We start from the raw sequence: 22,372 nt of genomic DNA, 5'->3' as shown, positions 1-22,372 counted from the left end.
AAATGGCCTTTATCGAGGACCAAGAAATAGATCAGCATTTCACATAGTGATTTAAAATAAAACAAAGAAGGGCCTCCCTGGTGGCGGAAGGGGTTAAGCACTGCACTATGAAGCAATCTGCAGCCTCTGCAGCATGAGTTCGATCCCCAGCCAGCCAGGGAGAAATCCACATGGCAAGACAGACCTCTCCTGGCTCAGCTCACCCACTGCTCCCCTCAGTAATGTATTTTGGTCAATCTGCCTGTTTTGCTCCCCACCCTGTCTCTGGTGAATCCTCTTACCCCTCCCCCCCCACATCTCTGGCCTGTACCCCAGCTCTTGTAAGCATAAATAAATAAATCTTTAAAAAAATAAATAAAACAAAGAAAATTCACAAACAACCTCTAGGTTGAAAACAAACACACGAAAAGCTTTAAAATTCAGCATAAATAGGTTTGACTATACCAAATGAATCAATAATCTATACATAAAATTGCACACTATTAAAAGTCAGACAAAGTAAGTTTACATTTTTTTCAAAGTTGGTTTATATTCAAGGGAAACTCTAGAGTCAGTGGCTTGGTGGCTTGCCATGGTTTCCCAGTCATCCAGTGTTTGATTTATTCATCATTAGACACCTGGAGGCAATCTTTGTTAACTAATTTCACTGGCTGCTTATGCAATTTTTTTCAAATAACATACTTCTAAGTCCAAAAACACAAATTAGAAATATTGAAAAGAAACACTACAGCAAGATATCAACATTTTGACAAAAAAGTTGTCAATAGAGGCCTCCCTGGTGGTGCAAGGGGTTAAGCATCAGCACTATGAAGCTATGTGCAGCTACTGCAGCACGAGTTCGATCCCCGGCCAGGCAGCTGACCCACATGGCACAGTAGATCTCTCCTGTCTCCCCTTAGCAGTGTACTTTGGTTTTCCGTCTGTTCTGCTACCCGCTGTCTCTGGTGAATCCTCTTACCTCCTGCACCTCTGGCCTATACTCCAGTTCTTGTATTCATAAATAAATAAATCTTTTAAAAAAAAGTTGTCAATAAAAAACCTCAACATTTTGACTTATCTAGCAAAGACAGTTACAAAGGATGCATCACTTCTTAGACAAGAGGGAGTACCCTGATGAGGAGGATGTACTGTTTATCATCCAGGGTGTGGCAAATTCCTGAGATTCAGAGGCCGACACTATCACCGGACTTAAGAATAGAGTCAGTGTGTGAGCCCCACATTTGGTTTCTCCTCCCATTCACCACCAGAACTACTCTGGAGAACCGAGGCTGTCAGCTGTTTGTCCTTAGCTTTCTTCTACTACATTATCAGGTAGTCCTTTTGGTTTGCGGCCTGGTTTGTTATGATGCCTTTACTGACCACTGTGCATCAGTTTAACACTGTTCAGAAGAAACCGAGATGGTGCACTTTGGTTGGATGTGTGCATGAGTTTGTGGGGTATGGTGGAGGATGTTCTGTTGGTTTGTTTCAATAGGTTTCACACTAGAGAGGCTGAGAGGCAGCAGTTGAAGTCAGGCGAGTTTTACTGAAAGTCTCTATAGACACTTCCAGTGAACTGAATAAAACAAATACCCCCAAATTTCAGATCTACTGTGTATATTTCAGACCACTATGCAGAAACAATGAGGTTTCCTTTTCTCCTTCTTTAACACAAGGAATTACTTTAAGACTATTTTCTAAGGCACAGATGTAATTTGGGGCATAGGTGAGTGCCTTCAGGATTAGGCTACTAACCAAATGAAAGGCAAAAACACAGAACTAGATTAACTCTGGCATTGTTCAACTCCATGCTGAATCTACTGGTAACAGGTTGAAGGGTTCAGTGAATAACATCTGGACTGGAGAACAATTGAAATCATTTGCAGATAATATGAAGGCTCTGATGGTTAGAAGCAATGCAAATGACAACTTATGCAATTTCTAGGAATGACTGTCCCTAACGAGAGGTGCAGGAACAGTAGTTGAGTGGTTGGGGAAGAAAGTCAACAACTAGGAAACCGACACACCGATTCCCCCCACCCCCAAGGATTTACATTGTAAGAAATAAAGTATGTTTCTCCAGTTGGTGAGGTTAGTCATATATCAGCTGAATTTGCTCTGAACTCCCACGCAAATCACAGTGCAGGGGTGATTATGGCATAATTTATGATGAGGCTGGTGTCATGCAGAATGTGTGGAAAACAATGAGGTATGCTTCTATTTCAGGGTGTGTGTCTGATTGTCACCAAACATAGCTGGTCTAATGAGACTCCCCGAGGCTGACATCACCTTTGCTTCCCTCAGGGCACACATCTCCTGGGCTTTGAGGTGGAAATGTTCACAAGGAGAAGCATAGAACCATAGAACCCTTTGTTCCCAGCTCTTTTCTCCCTGCATTTGAATCACAGCATTTGGCTGTTGACCATCATGGTTGTCACACAGTTGAATCATCAAATAGTATAAGCAAACAGTCCACCTTGGGAATTAAATTACATTCCTTTGAGCAAGTCCAACAATCCACATCTTAATTTAACACACATAGTCTTTTACTCAATTATTTTCAGGAATTAAAGCACAAGGGACATGATACCAGAATCTCTCTCTCACCCCACATTTCCATATTCCATCTGTAATTTCTGTATAGAGTTATCTCTCATCACCCTAAACTAAAGGGAGGCTACTGAGAATAATCATCAAGATCTAAGAAGATGGTTTCAAAACAATATATTTGGCTAACACCGTTTTTCTTGCTTCCCAATTCAGTTTGACTGAAATCAAACTATTATTAATATCCATTTCCTAATGGATATAGGAATGCTAATATATAAGCACAGTAGGAAGGGAAAGGTGATTAGAGAATTTATAACTAACCTTAGGTTATCTATACTCTGATAATCAAAGGTTCACTATGCTTAGTAACTAAGAAACAGGCAAAAAAAAACCCCAACAATTTAGATGTACTTCTGCAAAGCATACCTGAAGGCTGAATTTACCCTGTATCCTAAAATAAAGCAAAAGACTTTTGCCTGTTGAATTCCAAATATCCTAAACATTCCTACCTATAAAATACTTAACTGCTTTTTCTTCAAATTGAGCGTCATTCTGATTTCTCATTGCAGTCTGACTAGCATCTTCCCCAGGTGGAATTTTAAACCGTAGTTGTGGCTGTTTAAGAGAGATGTGAGTAAAGAAAAAGAGTTGGAATGTTCTCTTGTCTTCATTGAAAATGCTATAAATAGTAATGACTATAAAAATAACACTCACAGGCTAATTATTTTTAAAAATTTTTAAATTTCTGAATTTAGAGTAAATATCACATTGTACTTTCAAGATGTTTGCCAAAATAATTCCTTACCTGAGGTACAGCCACAAATTTTAGGAACATCTTTAATAAAATTTAAAACATTTTACCCTTCAAGATTAAAAACAATTGATAATTTTTTTCAAGATATCCTTAATTTTCTGCTTTCAAAATCATCCCTGGCAGTAACTGATCTAAATATCAAAGTCCAAAAAATGAAGGAAAATATAAGATGAATGCTTGTTACTATGTGGACAATTTTAGTCAGCAATGAAAGCTACTTTTAACAGTAACCACCTTACCTGTAAATAATGGAGGCCAATTACTGATGTATTATACTTTCCTTCCACTTGGAAAATTATTTAACAGTCTGTCAACAGTACCAATTTATTCTTTGAGGAAGAATTAAAAAACAATATTCTTTGACTCCCACCCATTAGAGTTCATTGCTTAAAAGGCAAATATTCTTGAGGTAAATAACCTTTGAAGTAGTTCATTCTAACCTCTAAAGTAGTTCATTCTAAGATAGGGTACAGCTAAGTAGGACAATTGGTCAAATCCATTCCACTGCCTGTTTTTATAGGGCTATGGCCTAAAAATAAGAATGCTTTTACATTTTCATTTGACTGGGGAAAAAAATCAAATTAACTATCATATTTCATGATGTGGAAATTACATGAAATAAAAATGTGTTTCCATAAAGTTTTGTTGGGACATAGCCTTCCCTTCCACGCATTTACTTAATTAATTCCTCCATTTATCCTTTCATTCTTATTTATTGAAGTAAACACTGCTGAACATTGGGTAATGGTTATCAAGAAGGAAGCTTTATGAACAAATGGACAATATATTTTGTGTGTCTGGTAGAGGTTAAGGAATACACTGGAAAAGTTTTGGAGTCTCTTTCTCAAAATTACACATGCCAGAACAGCATCCCAGAACCTTATTTTTAACAGATGTCAGGTGACAGTGTAACAAAACATAATAAAATTTAATGTTCAAATAAAACCATTATTTGTATGCATTTTATATTTGTTTCACTACATAATAAAAAGTTATAGTTTTGCCATATGCCTTTCTTAAGTAAGTTGCAACTCTGACATTAGGCCAGCTGAAACACACAGTCAATACCAATGGGGAAATATAAGAAGAAAGGAGAAAAGAAAGCAGAGATCTCAATTTAATTAGCTGTGATGCTGTGCAATTAAATGGCATCTCTATTGTTCTCTTCTCCCAAATCTTTTATATCTGGCTACAGAAGTTATATTCATCACTGAGCTCATAAATGACCTCTTCCCCCAGATCGCAGGTTTCATTTGTGACAATTTTTTTTTAGTTCTTTTCTAACAGTGATATGAGAACTAGGGATTTCAATGACAAACAGAATGTGGTAGAGGCTTGGATTATTCCATAGTAATATTTGCCTGTGTTTCACTTTATGAGAAAATACAGAAATATTGTTAACAGACATTATATATTATTTATTAGCATAGAAATAAGTCTCCACACTTTTAAAAGTAAATGTTTAACTAACAAATTAAATTTAGAGTAGGAAGTGTAATGCAGGTACTCTGGAAGAGAAGTGCTCTTCAGAGTCAATTTTTTAAGAACAAAATAATCACTGATTATGATAAAAAGACAAAGATATAAAAGAAGATGCTTATTAGTCATTTTTTCAGCTCATTTCAGTTTTATCACTTTTTGCACAATTTAAAATTTATGCAAACGTTTTCAATGTTGCCTTTAATTTTTGCCAGAATATTTTGAACCTGGTTTAAAACTGAAATTGAAGAAGCCTGAGGAGGGCTTTAATAACAACTTTCTTAAGCCTGTTTATTTAAAACATGATGAATAGGCAAAAAGAAAAGGTGCAGAATGGAAAAAGTAAAATGATCCCATCTCCTTCCTAGAAGTGTTCAAGATTACTGAGTTGTTCATAATCTCACACCAGGAAAGAAAATCTTCCTAACATGCCAATAGCCAGCTGCAATGTATGTGCAGTTTGGAACCCAAGCGCTTAGGAGTAGTTTTCAAGTTATAGAAAGACTGCAAGAAGCTTCACGAGCATCCAGTTCCCAGTAGTTGACTTAGTTAAGGCACTTTCTAGTCATTTTTTTTTTTAGAGTTTTTTTTTTTTTTTTTTGAGGAGGTAATAGGTCAGTTAGTATTGACCATACTAAATGTTTCCTATGCTTGCAAATGAATCATTATCATAGGAAAAAAAATAAAGAGAGAGAAAGAAATTAAAAGACAGGCCAAGAAACAAAAAAGGTACAGGAAGTCAGTTCTCCATGAGCTGCTGAGGCACTGAAGTCCAGTGTTGTGAGAAGCCAGACAGACTCAAATGCAAGTGCTAATTCTGCCACTTACTGGCTGAGCAAGCCATGTGCCTTAGCTGCCTTATCTGTAAAGTGAGAATTATAAGACCCACCTCACAGGATTGTTGTAAGGCATAAGTGGCACATATTGAGAAGTTTCAGTCCAGTGTATGACACAAAAGTATTGCTTAGTAGCTATTAAATATCATTCAATTACAAGTCAGAGGGTGACCTTTTCCTTCTTTGATGCACAGGCCATCATCCTTTGAAGCCGGTTTAGCACAACTTTGACAGGAATTAATGAGTGCTAAATAAGTATTTTTTATAGTTTTATTGAAGTACAATATTAGTAAGTTTCAAGATCCTTGACTGAGGAAATCCTCTAGTGTTTATATATATATATATATATATACATATATACACACACACATATATATATTTGTTTATATATATAATATATATATATATTCTGGAAAATGAGTTAGAAATGGTGAGTGGCAGACAGCTCTAGAAATTAAAAACTAATTTTTTTCAATAATGTCCCATTAATGCTGAGAACTCCAGAGATTTGTTTTATGAGTTGATGGAAACAATTTCACCAGAAATGTATTGTTGCTGAGCATCTGTTTCCAAATATGTTCCACACTATAGTCATTACATAAAATACTGCTTTTCACAACTGTCATAGTTACCAGGAGATTGGAGACAAAATGGAGAACCTGGTGTATGGCCTCAATAGCCCTCGAAAATTTACTAACAAAAATCCTAACCCCCAATGTGACAACATTAGGTGGTGGGCCTTGGAGAGTGTTTAGGTCCTAAGGGTGGAGGCCCTTAAGGGATGGTGCCCTTAGAAAAAGAGACTCCAGAGAACTCTCGATCATTTTCTGCCCGCTACAAACCAGGAAGCAGGCCCTCTAAGACACTAAATCTGTAGTGACCTTAGACTTCCCAGCTTCCAAGTTCCTAGTTTTAAGTCACCCACTATGGTATTTATGACAAAGCAGCCTGGATAGATACAAGGTTACCAACCTGAAGTCTGAGGCCTATCTAAGGATGTGACATGAGAAGAACACCACACACACACCACACACACACATGCATGTGATACAGCTTGGTCTTGAAGTATCACTCAAGCACTGCAACTGTAAATCATGGTAATATGTTTAGATGGTCTTCATTTATTCACAGGAAAACATAAGCTGCTCCTTCTGCCAGCCCCAGGGTCCACGAAGCAAAGAGCTCTGACTCTAACAAAGGCACCTGGGGATGTTTTCTAGAAGTGCTGCTTTTATGAAATTAACTGCAAATGGGGTGGTATATGGAGAGAAAAAATAATTTCTCCCTTTGTGGGAACAATTTACAAATTCTGAAACACACACACTTGGTTTATTTTCACCACCCAATGGTTCAGTAAGCTTTTTGTCACAAGGTAAAGTCTGAGCATTTGAGCTCAAACACTACTCGTCTTTGTGTTTTTCTGAGTATGTCCAAGAGGTCTCTTTCTGTTTGAGAAAGAAGCTTGACTCAAGGAGACTGCTGAATTCTTAAGACTTGTGCATTGCAGCAATTTGGATAAACAAAGCCAGTCAGGTTTTCATATTTTTTATTCTCAAAAGAAAATGACCTAGTCAATCAACTTCTGTATACTCAGACTTAAGAATATTTCACTCTCCAGGTATTCTATTTTCCAGTTTCATTCTACGATAAACTTGGAGTTAAAATTAAGTTGCAAATTTCAGGTAAAGCAGGGTGATAAAATTTAATGATTCAGGTGGAATCTATTTTACTGAGCCTGGTTTCCTGCTCTCCTGAGCCCTCCTGATGTAGGAAGTTAAAGTGTGCAAATCTAATTGGCGGAGACCCCTCTTGACCCTAGTACAGGCTGCTAATGTTTTATCTCTGTTGAGACCGCATACCCAAGTTAGGCTTGGTAAGTCTCTTCACCTTTTGAGAAAATAGATTTTAGAGCTGTCAACTAACCTAGCCCTAAAAGTGGGAAAGTGTTGCCCAACCCTCCACCCACCATGATCACATCTCATTTACATCATTGCTTAGAACAGTTATTTTTTTTTCCTTTATCGTATATCAGGAAAAAAAAAATGGAGATGCATAGTGATTCGCCTACATTCTGAGGAATGCACCTTGAGAAGAGTAAGGAGATATGCCTCACATTCCGGTTTCTAGAATTAGAGACATTCCATTAAAACTGCATTCCTCTACTTAATAAAAACTTAAATAGTTAATCCCAATTTATCTACCTATTCAAATTGGGTCTTCTAAAAATGTACCTCCCAAGCAAATCAGAATTTCTGGGGAAATTTAAGAATTGCTTTAACCAATCCTTCAATTCTTCTGGCATGCCTCACGCTTACTTCCCCATCTAAAGTAACCCAAGGACTTTTGGCTGCCCCATCCCTGCATTTCCACTCACAGTCTTAAATCCCCAAAACACATGTGGCTTGAAAGTACAGGTTACACTCCACAGTCAGGCAAAAAATGATTGACAGCAAGACTATGGAAACTATCCAGCTAGTCTGCACTAGTCCAATTTATCACGTGGTTGATTACCAGGAGGACTGGTATCTCCTGGGACTCCAGAGATGTTAATGTACTATATTGTTAGCCTCTGCTAGAACAACTTATTTGCCCTTGTCAGATTTTGTCTTAGGTAGTTTTTCTCGCCCAGCTTATCTCCAACAATGTGTCCGCCAACTCTACCTTAGAATATGCCTATATTCATATTTGTTAGACTTGGTATGAAAGAACTAAGAAATCTGAGGGTATTTTTTTCTCCTCAGACATGGTGCTGCCATAGGCTACTCCAGAATTTGCTGAAATGAGGTAACAGCTGAGATTAGCCTTCTCTTCTATTCATTTCAATATCTTTTGTCTCAATATTCTTGAGGTGACAAAAAAAAAAAACCTGCCCCTCTACTCCCAAAACACTGCCAAAAAATTAAACCAAATCCTTCAAATGGAAGGTTCCAGACTATTTTTAAAAGCTATCTAGGAGATATATTAAACATGTGAAAGACTGCATGTCTGTAATACTGCTTAATATCCTTCCGGGCAGAGCTTTTGGAATGCCTCAGGGAAAAATGTATATTCTGTTCTTTAAAAAACAGAAACTCAATTTTTAAAATTAAACAAAGAAATCAACTCCTTTCTAATAAAATGATTGATACTAAAAAAAGTATCCAGAGAGCCTCCCCTGGTGGCGCAGCAGTTGAGCGCTGAGCTTAGAAGCTGCCCGCAGCCTCTGCAGCGCTGGTTCGATCCCCGGCCTCAGGCGAGGGTCCCACATGGTGCGACAGACCTCTCCTGCCACACCCGCTGTGTATTTCATCATTCTGCCTGTTCTGTTTCCTGCTCTGGCTCTGGTGAATTCTCTCACCCTCCTGCACTTCTGACTGTACCCAGTGCTTGTATAAGTAAATAAATAAATCTTTACAAAAAAAAAGTATCCAGAAATACTTGTGACATTTACAGCTTCCTTACTAAAATGTTTCCCCTTTTCCCCTCAAAATGAGATTGGTATTCATACGCAGCCATATAATCATTATTACCTTGTGACCTTTTTCCCTTTTCATTATGTTTAGTAGTTATCCAAAGACAAAACAATCTGAACAAATCTGAATTTAAAATCATGGTTGCCCATGAAGTGGGGGAGGGGATAAGAAGAGAGGGAGATGGTAAAAGGGCAGACAGAAGGGATGGGTTCCAGGAGGAAATGGGCCTTTAATGCTTTATCCCCAGCATGCAGTAAATGCAAATAAATAGTGTGTGGAATTAATATTTATAAAAGACCTGCCAGGCACCAAGGTTTATGCATTTATCATAGGAAATCCTCAGTAGTCTTATGCAGTCAGTATTATTATTCTCTCTAATTTATAGATGTGGATACTGTCTCAAAATGGCTGAAGGATGATCTAGTAAAAGAGAAAAATGAATAGGAAACGTCGTGTTCATAATCATCTAGTTTCATCTCACTTAAACATCAAATGAAAAGTAAGATGGTAAGTGTGCATAAGAGGAGAGGTAGATGAGTTTTCCAGATACTCTGTTTACTGGCTGCCAGGTAGCACTTTGAGGCTTTTCAAAATTAAACATGACACTTTTTTGGCATACTTTGCATTCCAGGTTTCACAAGGCAACTGAGAGTAAAGTAAAAAATTGTTGAAAAGTGAACGAGGCAGGATGGTAATTTAAAAAATGAGAACAAAAAACAACCACAGCATCTACTACTACCAGCCATCAGAAGAAGGTGTAACACTCAATGAATCCTTTCCAACTAAATTGAGGAAAAACGGATTATCTTTTGTATCTATTTAAAATGTTTCAGCTGATTTCAAGTGGATTAAAGAAGAGATTTGCTAGTTTACATGTGCTTCAAACCCATACGCAAATAGGACTCTGATACCATACCACAAATTTATAGTCAAAGACAATACTTTGGTTTAAAGAAGATCAGCACACAATGTAACTGCAATTGAATGTCACGCACACAAAAATAAGTCAGACAATGTTAAGCTCCAGTGAAGAATTTCGGTAATTACCAGCTGCATTGTAAAAATCACTGTCAAATATTTGTCTCCATTGTTTGTGATTCTTCCAAAGCCTGAAAGCACTCTCCTCTCTGCTGCTTGCCTTCATGGCCATTTTAACCTTTTCCTCTCCCACTGATTCCTAGCACTCCTGCCCAAAGTCAGTAATCAACTTTTGTTTCAATGATACATTCAAAGAAAAAGGGAGACTACAGAAGAATAGAGGGGGTGGGGGGAGAGAGAGAGAGAGAGAGAGAGAGAGAGAGAGAGAGAGAGAGAACAGGAATGATAGAACTTGGAAGTATTCCCCTCCTCCAAATTCTTAAACAAAATTGAACCCCAGAACAGGAAAATGGTGTTTTTATTTTTTTAAATGGTTGTTTTTTCAAGATCTTAGAACCAGTAATAGGTCTTACATTAAAAAAATTTAAAAAAATTTTAAAAAAGACCCAGTAGCAGGGCAGTGATTTGTTTATTTAGTTAACAGAAAGTACTGAGTGCCTACCATGGTGAGGCACTGTGCTCAGTAGAAATTTGGGAAAGTGAAAGACATGAGTTGCTTCATAGACAAATGGGAAATTGCAGTTCATTGTATGGTGATTTTTTTATTTTAAAATCTAAACCCCGTATCTAAGTGGATCTAAGGGTTTAATTAAAATGAATTCAATTTTATTGATTATATTTACCTTGAAATATTCTTTGTTAAACTTCAAGACATTGTGCTTTCCTAAAATTATTTTCTCTCTCTCTTAGGCTTCTTTGCAAGATATTCATCCTTAGCCTGTTATTAAAGTGTTGGAATTTCCTGGAATTATGGATTATGTATTTATCTCTTTATTCTACGTACTTTCCTTGGGAGTTCCCATCACCGCTGTGGCTTTTAGTATCATCTATACTCTATGGTGATGAGGTCTCAAGACACCAACTTCTGCATGTCCAGTTCAAGCCCCTTCTGAGTTCTAGACTCATGTGAACACTCTCTCTTCACAATGGCATCTAGATGTTTCCCATGCACCCAAACACAAAATATCAAAAATTGAACTGATCAATTTGTTATCTCATTGGCTAATATAATCATTAATGAAGCTGCTCAATCAAGAAACTCAAGTCATTCTTAGTTCCGTTCTTTTTAGCTTCTCACAACTAGTCTCAAAAGCTCATGGCTTTTTATATCCTAAAATATATTAACAACATATTCAGTCCTTTTCATTTTCTCTGGTGCCACCCAACCAGAGTCACCAGCATGTCTTGTGAACATTCTCATGAGTATATGCCTAGTAGGTCTCCCTGGTTTCAATTTTGCCTGCATCCAATTATATTTGACTATCCAAATTACTAGTTAAAAATGCAAATTTCATCATATTTCCTCTTATTTCAAACTCTGAACTCCTTTTAGCAAATGTAAAATCCTAATTTCTTTATGAGGTCCTTTAGACCTCTGTTTACCTCATAAACTCCTTCTGGACTTACCTCTCCTCTATTAGACACTATATTCTATATCACTAAACTTCTCTGAAAATTTTCAAAGATCCTTGAACATGAAATTGATGGTGTCTTTCACGTCAGGCCTTCCCATGTCCTGGACACTGCTTAAACTTTTCTTATCTTCATTCCAAGCTTGCCACTGCTAACTCCTGGTTATCAGTTAATTATTGTGAAGCCTATTAGATCGCCACTCCAGTCCAGTTTACCCAATCCACCTTTAACCCCGTTTACTTCTACTCAATCGACTTATCTCCACCAAAACCAGATTTTTTTTTGTAATATGTTCCCACAATAATTTATACATCCCCTCAAATATAATTTTTCAACATTTTATTATAAATATTTATATAACAGTCTTTCCCACTAAGTCTGTCCTAGAGGACTATCCAGTATAAGCAGCATGTTTTGTGTCCCTAGCACCTGGTACACAGTGCTTTGCACAGAATTGGTGCTCAACAAATTGGTGCTCATTCAATAAGTATATAGAATACCTTTTTATTTACAGAGAAGGGCTTAGAGATAAATAAACAGGCCCTACCTTTAAAGAGGATAACATTAAATGCAAAATGTCTGTTATACATAATTATATGATGATAATGAGTAAATAAAATCGATTCCAATTTGGATACATGGGGATTTGCTAACATTGTAAATTGGAATTAAATATTTAGCTCTCCCTTCTGGGATAATCTAACCCGTACTAAACACTTCTGGAAGACAGTTTTATGATTTTATATTACAGATGAGAAATTAGGCACAGCAAAGTTAATTGAGTTACTGAAGGTTACCCAGTGAATCAGACACAGAGTCAGGATTTGAAATTCAAAGTTGTCAATCTCCAGTTCTTAGTGCAATGAAGTTTGTTTTGAAACTATTTTTTTTCTTTTTTTCTCAAAATTCTATTGTATGGCTATATGCTTTAATAGTCTTCTCAAAACTATCACCTGTGATATTTATAGTGAATACAGAAACTCAGAAATGTAGGCACTTTTTGATGGATTTTTCCTCTAGAATTTAAATGAAAGGCTTTCTGTGGGGTGTCCTTGCACTCCTGTGCACTTTGAGAGGTGTCAGTTCCGTCTTTGTCCTTCGATAGAATGTTGGTATTATGCACCAACTGCCACTGCTAAGTGCCAACATTTAACTCTTCTGCTTTTGGACATCATCTTGGATACTCTACATCTATAAATGTCCATAGCTAGTTGACTGGAGCATTCTATTGCATTTGATGGACATTTGGGTAGAGAATGCTGCCAGTCCTTAATAAATATTTGAGAAGCAACACAGGCTATTACATTTAATATGTTCCAACACTTGTATTGTGAAATAAACTCAAAAAAGTTTGTGCTGCCATGTCAAAGGGCCTGATTTGTACTCTGTATGCAATAGATATGTTTATATATGGTATTCTGAGGACCAATGACAGACACAATGCATAATTAAAATACCTCAAAAAGCTTTAGATATCTTTCAATATATATGTTTAGTGTTTTTGTAACAACAGGCATTGTTGATATTAATTTCTTAGAGTCAGGCAAGAGTATATACTTGAGATTCTTCTCCCACAGACCAGAACAATCAGGGGTCTTTTCTTTTATACTTTTGAATATAGATACTAAAAGAAGTTAATCTGAACAGAAATTGGGACAAACATGTGACAGTTTTACTAGGCATACAGAACTATACCCTCCTTCTTCATTTTCGGATCAGTCCTATAGCTTTCTCTTAGAAGATACATCATCAAATAAAAGAACCCCAATTAGATAAGGTTCTCCTTGCTCTTTGGGTTTTGCTTGATATATCTTTTATTTGCCAGAATTAGATACCTTTACCTTTGCCAGAATTAGATACCTTTACTTCTTAAGTGCAAGCCAGCTTATTTTATCACTCTCCAGTTCATCCCTGTAGTTCCAGACCCAGGAAGAACTATAACTGTCCAAAGTGTTTACTATTCTTAAGCACCAACATGACTTTAAGTGAACTGGTCTTGCTGTATGAGTATAACTGATTATGTTTCCCCTAATAAAGACAGACACTTGAGTTACACATTTGTAAGTCAGCCCAATGTAAAAGAAACAGAGATCTTCTGTCAGATGCCAACCTAACATCAATTGCTCATAGCACAGAAATGTCAATTAAAATTCTAGTGCATAATTTTCCAGTCTAAGAAATATGCATAAATTTATGGTGAATTGAGAGGCATGCAAGGTAAGCCTTAAGCTCCATATATGGGTTAATATTCTAGGTTGGTCACTGGTAGATGACATTCATGGAGCAAGAATACATTTCACTTGAAAATGAATTCATCCTCATTCAGTAGTCTTGTTTTTTTAGAAATGATTTCGGGATGATGATTTCATTTATAATGCTGTAGTTCCCATAAAACTGTAACAAGAAATAAAGGTTCCTTTCAAGAGTTGGCTTCTTGCTTTAGAAGATTGTAAATGTTCTCAACTATGCAAAAGGAAGCAAACTTCAGTTTGGACCTTAAAGTTCTGATATACATATATATATACTTTTTTATTCCATCTGCCATACTTCTCTGAATGTAACAATAATAAAGATGAACAAAATAAAAATGTTTTCATCCCAAGGATGCCTGCTCTAGTGGAGAATTTCCTTTACCTGCAGAGATTCCATTTCTTCATCTTTTCTGTGGGTCTCCTCCAGCAGATCTACAATAAGAGAGTAAAATACAATGTAAAAATGGGCTGCCTCTTATCAAACCCAATTCAGTCAGCAGTTTGTTTAAACTGTTGCCTGGAAAGAGAACGATGGATGATGTAAGAATTACCCTGTGATGCCAGATGATGAGATGACAAAAGTCTGGACTCTGCCAAACCTAAGCTAGATAAAAGGCCTGGGAGGTCCCCACTTGCTGGAGATAGCACAGAATGAGAACAATGCAATTACAAATCCCAAATCATACCAATATTTCATGAATTTCATTCAGGGCTTATATAACTCAAAAGGAACACAAATTTAATTTTCTTTTGAAAGAAAAATTAGAAACAAACCATTTGCTCTTAAATGAAGCTCCCAAGCCAAGTTCCACCTCCAGAGTCAATTTTTATAGCTGAATTAGAACGCCCTGGAATAATGGGTGTTATTAATGGAAGTAGAACACCACCTTAACTGTAAAGTCATATTAATTATCATTTCATACTGAGAAGGTGGGAAGCACTGAAGCTACATCTGACCAAGACTTTGGCACCATCTCAGAGAAATCAGTGGCTAGAAGGAAAGGTAGTCAACTGAAGTGAGTTTTGTTTAAATGCATGTGAATAGCCATGGTGTCTCGGTGCCCTAGATTAATTTATGAACTTGCTATTAAGGAAAATATATTTGGCAAGCAGAGTTTTCTGCCTGCAGCTATACCACCCTGTGCTATGATCTTATTAGATCTCACAAACCTAAAGAGGGCTGGGCTGAGTCAGAACTTGGATGAAAACTGTCAAGAAACACCTACAGCAGCGCACATTAATATTAGTATTTGCCTTACTCTGTGATTGATATAGCTTACCAAGAGGCTGTGCTGCATAAAAGGAAAATATAACTTACATAAATTCAATATATATACCAGAAAAGTAAATACAAATGTTTTCAGCAAGTGCAACACTAGATACAGCAGGAAGCAGCAATATAGCAGAAGCCAAGTTGCATTGGTATATGTCATAAATGGGCAGGCAACACACTGAAACTTCAGGAGACCTGATAGATGATTGATAGTGATGACCCTTAGAGACTGTGTAGCTAATAGAGCTACACAGAAGTTGCAAGCAATCCTTTCAAGAAACAATGTACTGGGATTAAGGAAAAGAGGTTATTTTTGCGGTGTATCCCACTGAAGAGCTGACTTAGGGTTCCCAAACCTCCCATAATGAGAGTTACATCAACAAACTTAGAGGACACATCAATGTATTAGGATGTATTTTTAAAGCATTTTTGGTTGGCATGGCAGGTTATTTAGCTATGTCCTACAGAAACCAATTTGGAGTATGATAGATTATTTAAGCGCCTTCAGTCATTTCTCTTTTTGCATCCTTACTCATTTGCAGTCTGACATTGCAGCATTACCATCATGTGATCACATGCATTTACTTTCCACATCATGCATCTAGGCTGGTCTCCTGACTTGACTTGGCAAATAGAACATGGCAGAAACAACTCTGTACCAATCTGTGTTGTGAGTTTAAGAGGTCTCACACATTTTCACTTTTCCACTTGGAACTCTGACTTTAACACATGAACAAGCCTAGACAAACCTGCCAGATGACAAGAGACACATGGTCCAATGCTCTTCCCACCTCCAACACCCTGCAGCTTGCCCCAACTGGTAGCCAGAAAATGCCCAGAAACACAGCTGTCTAGTTGACCTAAAGATGACTACAGATGACTCAGATGGGCACCCAACTGAGACCAGACAAATTGCTCAACTGGGCTCAGTGCCAGCTCCAACTCCCAGAATCATGATCTTAATAAATGGAATTTGGGGATGGTTTGGTACTCAGCACTTGCTAACAGATAGCAATCAGTTCTTATCTGATCGATAAACATTTTGTTTTCATCAGAAAGGATATAAGGATAATGAATTACACATGGAAAAAAGAGGACCTCCAGTCCAGAGAGAGTAATTGGTCTAGGTGGGCAGGGCTATAAATAGCATGAACTAGTCGGCATCATGTCCTGGGTACCTCTAATCTTTGTGTTACTCCACCAAGAAGTGCTAATGAGACTAGCTTAGATCTCTTGCCTACTGCTGGGCTGGAGGAAAGAAAAGAGCACTTTCATTGATAATCCCCAAAGAAATTGGACCAAGAACAGAAAGGAATCATTTCCAAATGCAAAATCAGGGTATTGTTAACAGAAGAGGGAGGGATAGATAACAGACAGGCCAAAACAACAGCTGCCTATTTCAACTGGTTTTGGTAAATTGTGTCTTTAGCACAATTCAGTTCCATATCTGTGAGATATAAGGTCATCACTGTATCCATATATGAACACAGCCATTTTGCTCACAATTTTGGATAGAGGAAGGTTCCCAGAGCAGGGTCTTTGGAATGAATTACATTATTTCATGACACAGTGAAGCTACAGTGAAGCTATAGTGAAGTGCATCAACCACTAAAGAAAACTAACCTTATTCTTCCAGACTCAAGCTGTTATCGCAAACAGCAAATATAATAGGTAAAAGTTACAGGATAGATGATATGGAGCTCTACTATGGCCAAATTAATTTACATATTTGATCAAATACAGAAGTTCAATTTACTTTTAGAACGTCTCAGTAAAATTACTGCAATTAAAAAATTATGTTCTCAGTGTTCTCCAAATACACAAAGGTCATTCTGCTCTTCCTATAAAGCTGACATCAATTGCAATACTTGACTTTGAGTAGTTGAACAAAAACAACTAAAATGGAATGCCTACAACTGGCATTTAAAATACAGAACTGTCCTTGTGTTCACTCTCACTGATCCCTGCCCCAGTTTATATTGAGAGTATAAATGAACATGTTTTGTTTTGTTTTGTTTTCTCTATATACTATATTCTTCCCCTTTGAGAACTTCTTACTCCTATCCATGTGATTCCTATGAAATGTTCAGTCTAGTGGCCTAACTAACCTCTCTTGCTATAAAAGTAACTTGTGACCCAGGGAGGCAAGTCAGACCACCTCCCCTCCATGAACATATAAGCTAAAGCCATGCCACCAGGAATCCTTTTGCTGGGACTAATATGGATACTGGAGAGAATTTCTCTCCTGAACGATCCAGCTTACATTAACCTGTACTTCCAAGGCTGTATTTTTGACTATGTCAAAGGAACCTGCCTAACAATGCAGTTGGCAAAGACTAAAAGAGAGCAACACACAGAGAGAAAGAGAGTTGGCTGAGGACAAGATCCATCTTTGCCTAAAGTCCACCTACATCCTGGATTTCCAACACTCTCTTTTTGGCTTTTACTTAAACTAGCTTCAGTTGGATTGCTGTGGTTTTCAGCAGTTTCTAGGGATATGGATGTATTGAATCACCTTATCTCTATTTAGAAATTTGGAGAACTTAGAAAGAAGTTTCTATTCCATAGTGAAATGTTTCATTCTTTAATAAAGAGATGATGACATGAAGCTCAACAAAGGCAAAGTGTTTGCTTGAGGATACCTAGTTAGCACTAGAGACACAGAGAGAGCTTTGCTCCACCACCTTCCTGACCTATCTATCATATCATATTCTTACTGCTCAATATTGAGTTGGTCTATTCTTCAAACTGCTATTTTTTTTAAATGCATACATGCCTATATTTCTCTGACTTTCTTTTGCAGTTCTCTGATTTTAACAACCATATTTTCAGTGTCTTTATATCCATATCCTTCCTAACTGCTGCTTCTCTACTTTTGTTACTTAACTTAGAGCCTCAAAATTGCCTCTCCGCCTACACCACTGCTCTGTGCAATTACTCATTTGTTGGGTGCATTGTTTCAGTACAAGCATTTGGAATGAAGAGCAGAGTTATTAACCTGTGACATTGCTGAGAAGTGCCTACTTTAATACATATAGACTGAAGACCAGAAAATATAGGTGAGATCTCTGGGCAGTTTAAGTAACCTAATGCTGTGACAACTGAATATGATTAGCCCAACTCATTATAAAGAGCAATCTTCTTGTTGCTTGTCCTTACCAGCTTTAGAACAAATGATCAACATGGAAAAGGCTGAAAGGCTGCTCTGCTCCCTTGCTTACCACTGGCATGTTGGTGCTTTATTATTCTCTCGTTTGCTGTTCAACACAAACAGCAATTCAAATGCCATGCAAATTGCTGTGGCTAAATCTGTTTCCATCAACATTAGTTAATGAAAGATTTTTTTTTTGGTGAAAGGGCAGCAGTCCTGTGTATTTTCCCTGGACTAGCCCCAACTCTTTAAATTAGTTGATACTAAGTCATTATTAAATGTAGTCACTATAAGGGTGGAGGGAATTTCATATAAAAAAGCAGGACATCAAGGATAAGAATTGAAGAATCTAGTTGTTTTATTTATTTCCCCTTACTTTGCATTTCTCTGGCATACTCAAAGTCATAGATCATGACCATGCTTTTGGCTAAGACCATCTTGTACCACTTTCTTTGCAGTCTTTGCAACTAGTGGTCTGGCTGTTTAAGGAGGTTTGACACTTTTTTATTTTGATTTTGGTTCCTGGTAGCCAAGGAAGCAGATAGCTTGTTTGTTTATTGGCTTTTTTTTTTTTTTAGAAAAGTAAATATTTACTTAGATTGAGGAAAAAGTCACAACAAATTATATCTTTTAAGAATTAGGACAAATTCATGTTTATTTGCTTTTGCAAGGAGAATCATGTCTAGGTGTGTATGAGCAACATAACCCATCCAGCAACTTTACCTTTCACAGAAAGGTTGGACATTAAGTTCAGAAATAAACAGTTTTTTTCTTTAGCCTTCATTATAAAATAGCTCACTCATGTTGCAACTCAGCTCAGCTGGTAATGGAGAGAAAGCGACAGAAATAGGGAAATCAGACACAGGGACATTCATGACAATGCTCTGGTTAGAGCAGCATTGACAGCAGGATATGGTGAACTAATGCAGTTCAGAGTAAAAACATAAGTTTCTGGCTTCTGTATCTCATTTAGTAAGTCAGTACTCTTGCTGAGTGTTAATTTGGTATACTGCTTTTGGATTCCTTCCATCATTGGTATTTACACTATCTAGAGCTCTGCTATATCTGCTTAGACATCCACCGGTACATTATCTGGATATACCACAATGAGTTAAGAGTTTTCTCATGAGACCTTACCACAGAAAACACACAGGTTAAAATGAACAACATTCAAAAAGTATGGCTACCCTCTGTGGTTTGTCTCAGACGCTGAAACAACATAATGGTCTACAGATGGAGCCCAAATGGTTCAATAAATGAAAGGTTTATAATCCACTGTCTGTCTTAGGTATGTATTAAAACATCCTAATACTGGTTCTTATGATTTATTTGATGTCAATTCATTTCTTGTGAAATTTTCCATCTTGACAACTTTAGAGATTTAAAATCTCATCCTCACAAAACTACTCTACTACAGAAAACAATCTATCCCATTCCACCTTATTCTTAGCTCTGGCACTGAGAAACACCACGATTTAGAACAAAAGATCTGATGCAGTCAACTCATAAGTTTTCTGGCATTTCTATCAATATTAGCAACAACAGAGAAAGTAAAACATAGTCGTTAGAAAATAAGTCACTCTCTTAAATTGGTCCAAGAGCTTTCTTGGTCAAAAGGACTACATGTGGGTCTCCCCTGTGGTGCCGCAGGTTGAGCACAGCGCTGTGAAGCTGTCCGCAGCCCCTGCAGTGCTGGTTCAATTCCTGGCCAGCCAGGGAGACACCCACATGGAGCAGCAGACCTCTCCTCTCTTGCCCGCTGCTCCCCTCACCAGTGTTTTCAGTCCATCTGCCTATTCTGCTCCCTGCTCTGTCTCTGGTGAATCCTCTCACCCTCCCAAGCCTCTAGCCTGTACCCCAGTTCTTGTATAAATAAATCTTAAAAAAAAAAAACTATATGTGACCATTAGCAAAATGAGAAAAAAAAAAGGTTTATGATCTATTGTAAACATCACTTCAAAAATAAGTTTCATATGGGCCTCCTCGCTGTGAAGCTGTCCACAGCCTCTGCGGCACCGGTCCTATCCTGGCCGGCCAGCAGGGGTCCCACATGGCGCGGCAGACCTCTCCTGTCTTGCCCACTGCTCCCCTCAGCAGTGTATTTTGTCAGTCTGCCTGTTCTGTTCCCCACTCTGTATCTGGTGATTCCTCTCACCCTTCCACGGATCTGGCCTGAACCCTGGTTCTTGTATAAAATAAATAAATAAATACTTTAAAAAGAAAGTTTCATATGGGGCCTCCCAGGTGATGCAAGGGGTTAAGCACAGCACTGTGAAGCTATCTGCAGCCTCTGCAGCAGGAGATCAATCCTTGGCCAGCCAGGGAGCAACCCACATGGTGCAGCAGACCTCTCCTGCCTTGCCCACTGCTCCCCTCAGCAGTGTATTTCAGACAGTCTGCCTTTTCTGTTCCCCACTATGTCTCTGGTGAATCCTCTCACCCCCCACACACACACACCTCTGGCCTGTACCCCAGTTCTTGTATGCATAAATAAATAAATCTTTATTAAAAAAGAATAAGTTTCATATGCTGAAATTCAGGCATAAAAATCATGGCTTTTACCCACATATACTATATCTTAGTTGCATTAACCTAAAGAATGAATTTTGTTTCAGCTCCTTAGGTTGGATAGCAGTTGATCTTGAACTGTACTCTGGTTCTAGATTCACAAAGTACAAGTGGGTATATATTTGGGGCCTACAGAAATCCTGACTTTTTACTCAATAATTTTGTTTTTATAGAACATACAAAAGTTTGTGCTGGTTTCTTGATGTACCTACTATAAACCCGATCTAGGCTTCTTTTAGGCCTTTCAATTCCCGGGTTTATTCTAGATCTATTCTATACATCATAAACAAAGTTCTAATAAGCAAGCATGAAGAATAAATCTCGAAGGCAGCAAGAGAGAAAGAGTGTCTCAGCTATGGAGGGAAAACAATTAGGATGATAGTGAATTACTCATTATAAATCTCAAGGTCCTAACACATTTTTTAAGTGCTGAAAGAAAAGAACTGACAACTCAGAACACTGTATGTAAAAACCTCCTTCAGGAATGAAGATGAAGCAGACAGATTCAGAAAGGAAAATTTACATTCGTTGTCAGCAAACCTGCACTTAAAAAAATGACTACAGAAAGTTCTCCTGAAGGAGAAGAAATGATAAAATCATCTTAGAAGGCTAGGAAGAAACAATGACAGCAGGAATAAAAAATATGGATAAATCCTTCTCTCTTCCTACTGAGCATTTAAAATTATGCTTGACGTTTGAAGCAAAAAAAAAAAAAAAATTAATGCTACCCAATGTTGTTTTAAATGCATACAGAGGACATATCTAAGCAAATAAACAGGAAGGGCAAAAGAACATTGAGGGGGAATGTTTTCTATACTTCAGACTGGTAAAATGACAACACCAGTAGACTATAATAGCTATGTACATATAATAAAATGCTCAGAGAAACCACTAAAAAAGTTATACAAAGAGAATTATTCAAAAACACAGCTGATAAATCAAAATGGAATTCTAAAATATGCTCAACCCACAGGAAAATAGAAAGTAGAGGGAAAAAAATACAAAAAAATGGCAGACAAGCATTAACATATCAATAATTACAAGAAAGTGATCTAGATACATCTTAAAACAAAGAAATCAGGAGAGTGTATTAATGATCATTCTGCCAATAATCCAGCACATTACTCCATCATATGCTGTCTTAAGAAACTCACCTAAAATACAAGGATAAAGGCAGGATGAAAGTAACTGCAGACATTAATTTTATTTTTTTTAAAATATTTATTTATTTATTTATACAAGCACTGGGTATAGTCAGAAGCGCAGGAGGCTGAGAGAATTCACCAGGGCCAGAGCGGGCAGCAGAACAGGCAGAAGGACCGAAGTACACTGCTGAGGGGAGCAGCGGGCACAGCAGGAGAGGTCTGCGCGCCATGTGGGACCCTCACCTGGTGACTGGGGATCGAACCAGCGCTGCAGAGGCTGCTCAACTGCTGTGCCACTGGGGAGGCCCACAAACATTAATTTTAAAAGAGGAGGAATGATCATATTAATATAATATAAAATA

At 37.5% G+C, this 22,372-nt stretch overlaps 1 protein-coding gene across 6 annotated transcripts in view; it reads right to left on the bottom strand.

Annotated features, from left to right (window-relative positions):
* The window catches only part of CEP128 (centrosomal protein 128), a 373,385-nt gene that overhangs the window by 55,122 nt on the left and 295,891 nt on the right, over positions 1 to 22,372 (bottom strand). For 4 of the 6 annotated variants that reach the window (XM_054691882.1, XM_054691883.1, XM_054691885.1 and 1 more), the window contains 2 exons: positions 14,256 to 14,305; positions 3,055 to 3,144 (listed from right to left, as the gene is read on the bottom strand). In XM_054691882.1, coding sequence (XP_054547857.1) covers positions 3,055 to 3,144; positions 14,256 to 14,305 — 140 coding nt within the window. The remainder of the gene's footprint in view (positions 1 to 3,054; positions 3,145 to 14,255; positions 14,306 to 22,372) is intronic. The other 2 variants (XM_054691884.1, XM_054691886.1) reach the window with 1 other exon arrangement.

The sequence above is a fragment of the Talpa occidentalis genome, unplaced genomic scaffold (genome assembly GCF_014898055.3).
Source record: "Talpa occidentalis isolate TD23 unplaced genomic scaffold, MPIMG_talOcc4v2.1 talOcc4.11, whole genome shotgun sequence".
NCBI classification, from domain to species: Eukaryota; Metazoa; Chordata; class Mammalia; order Eulipotyphla; family Talpidae; genus Talpa; species Talpa occidentalis.
This window is presented reverse-complemented; position numbering and strand designations above follow the sequence as displayed.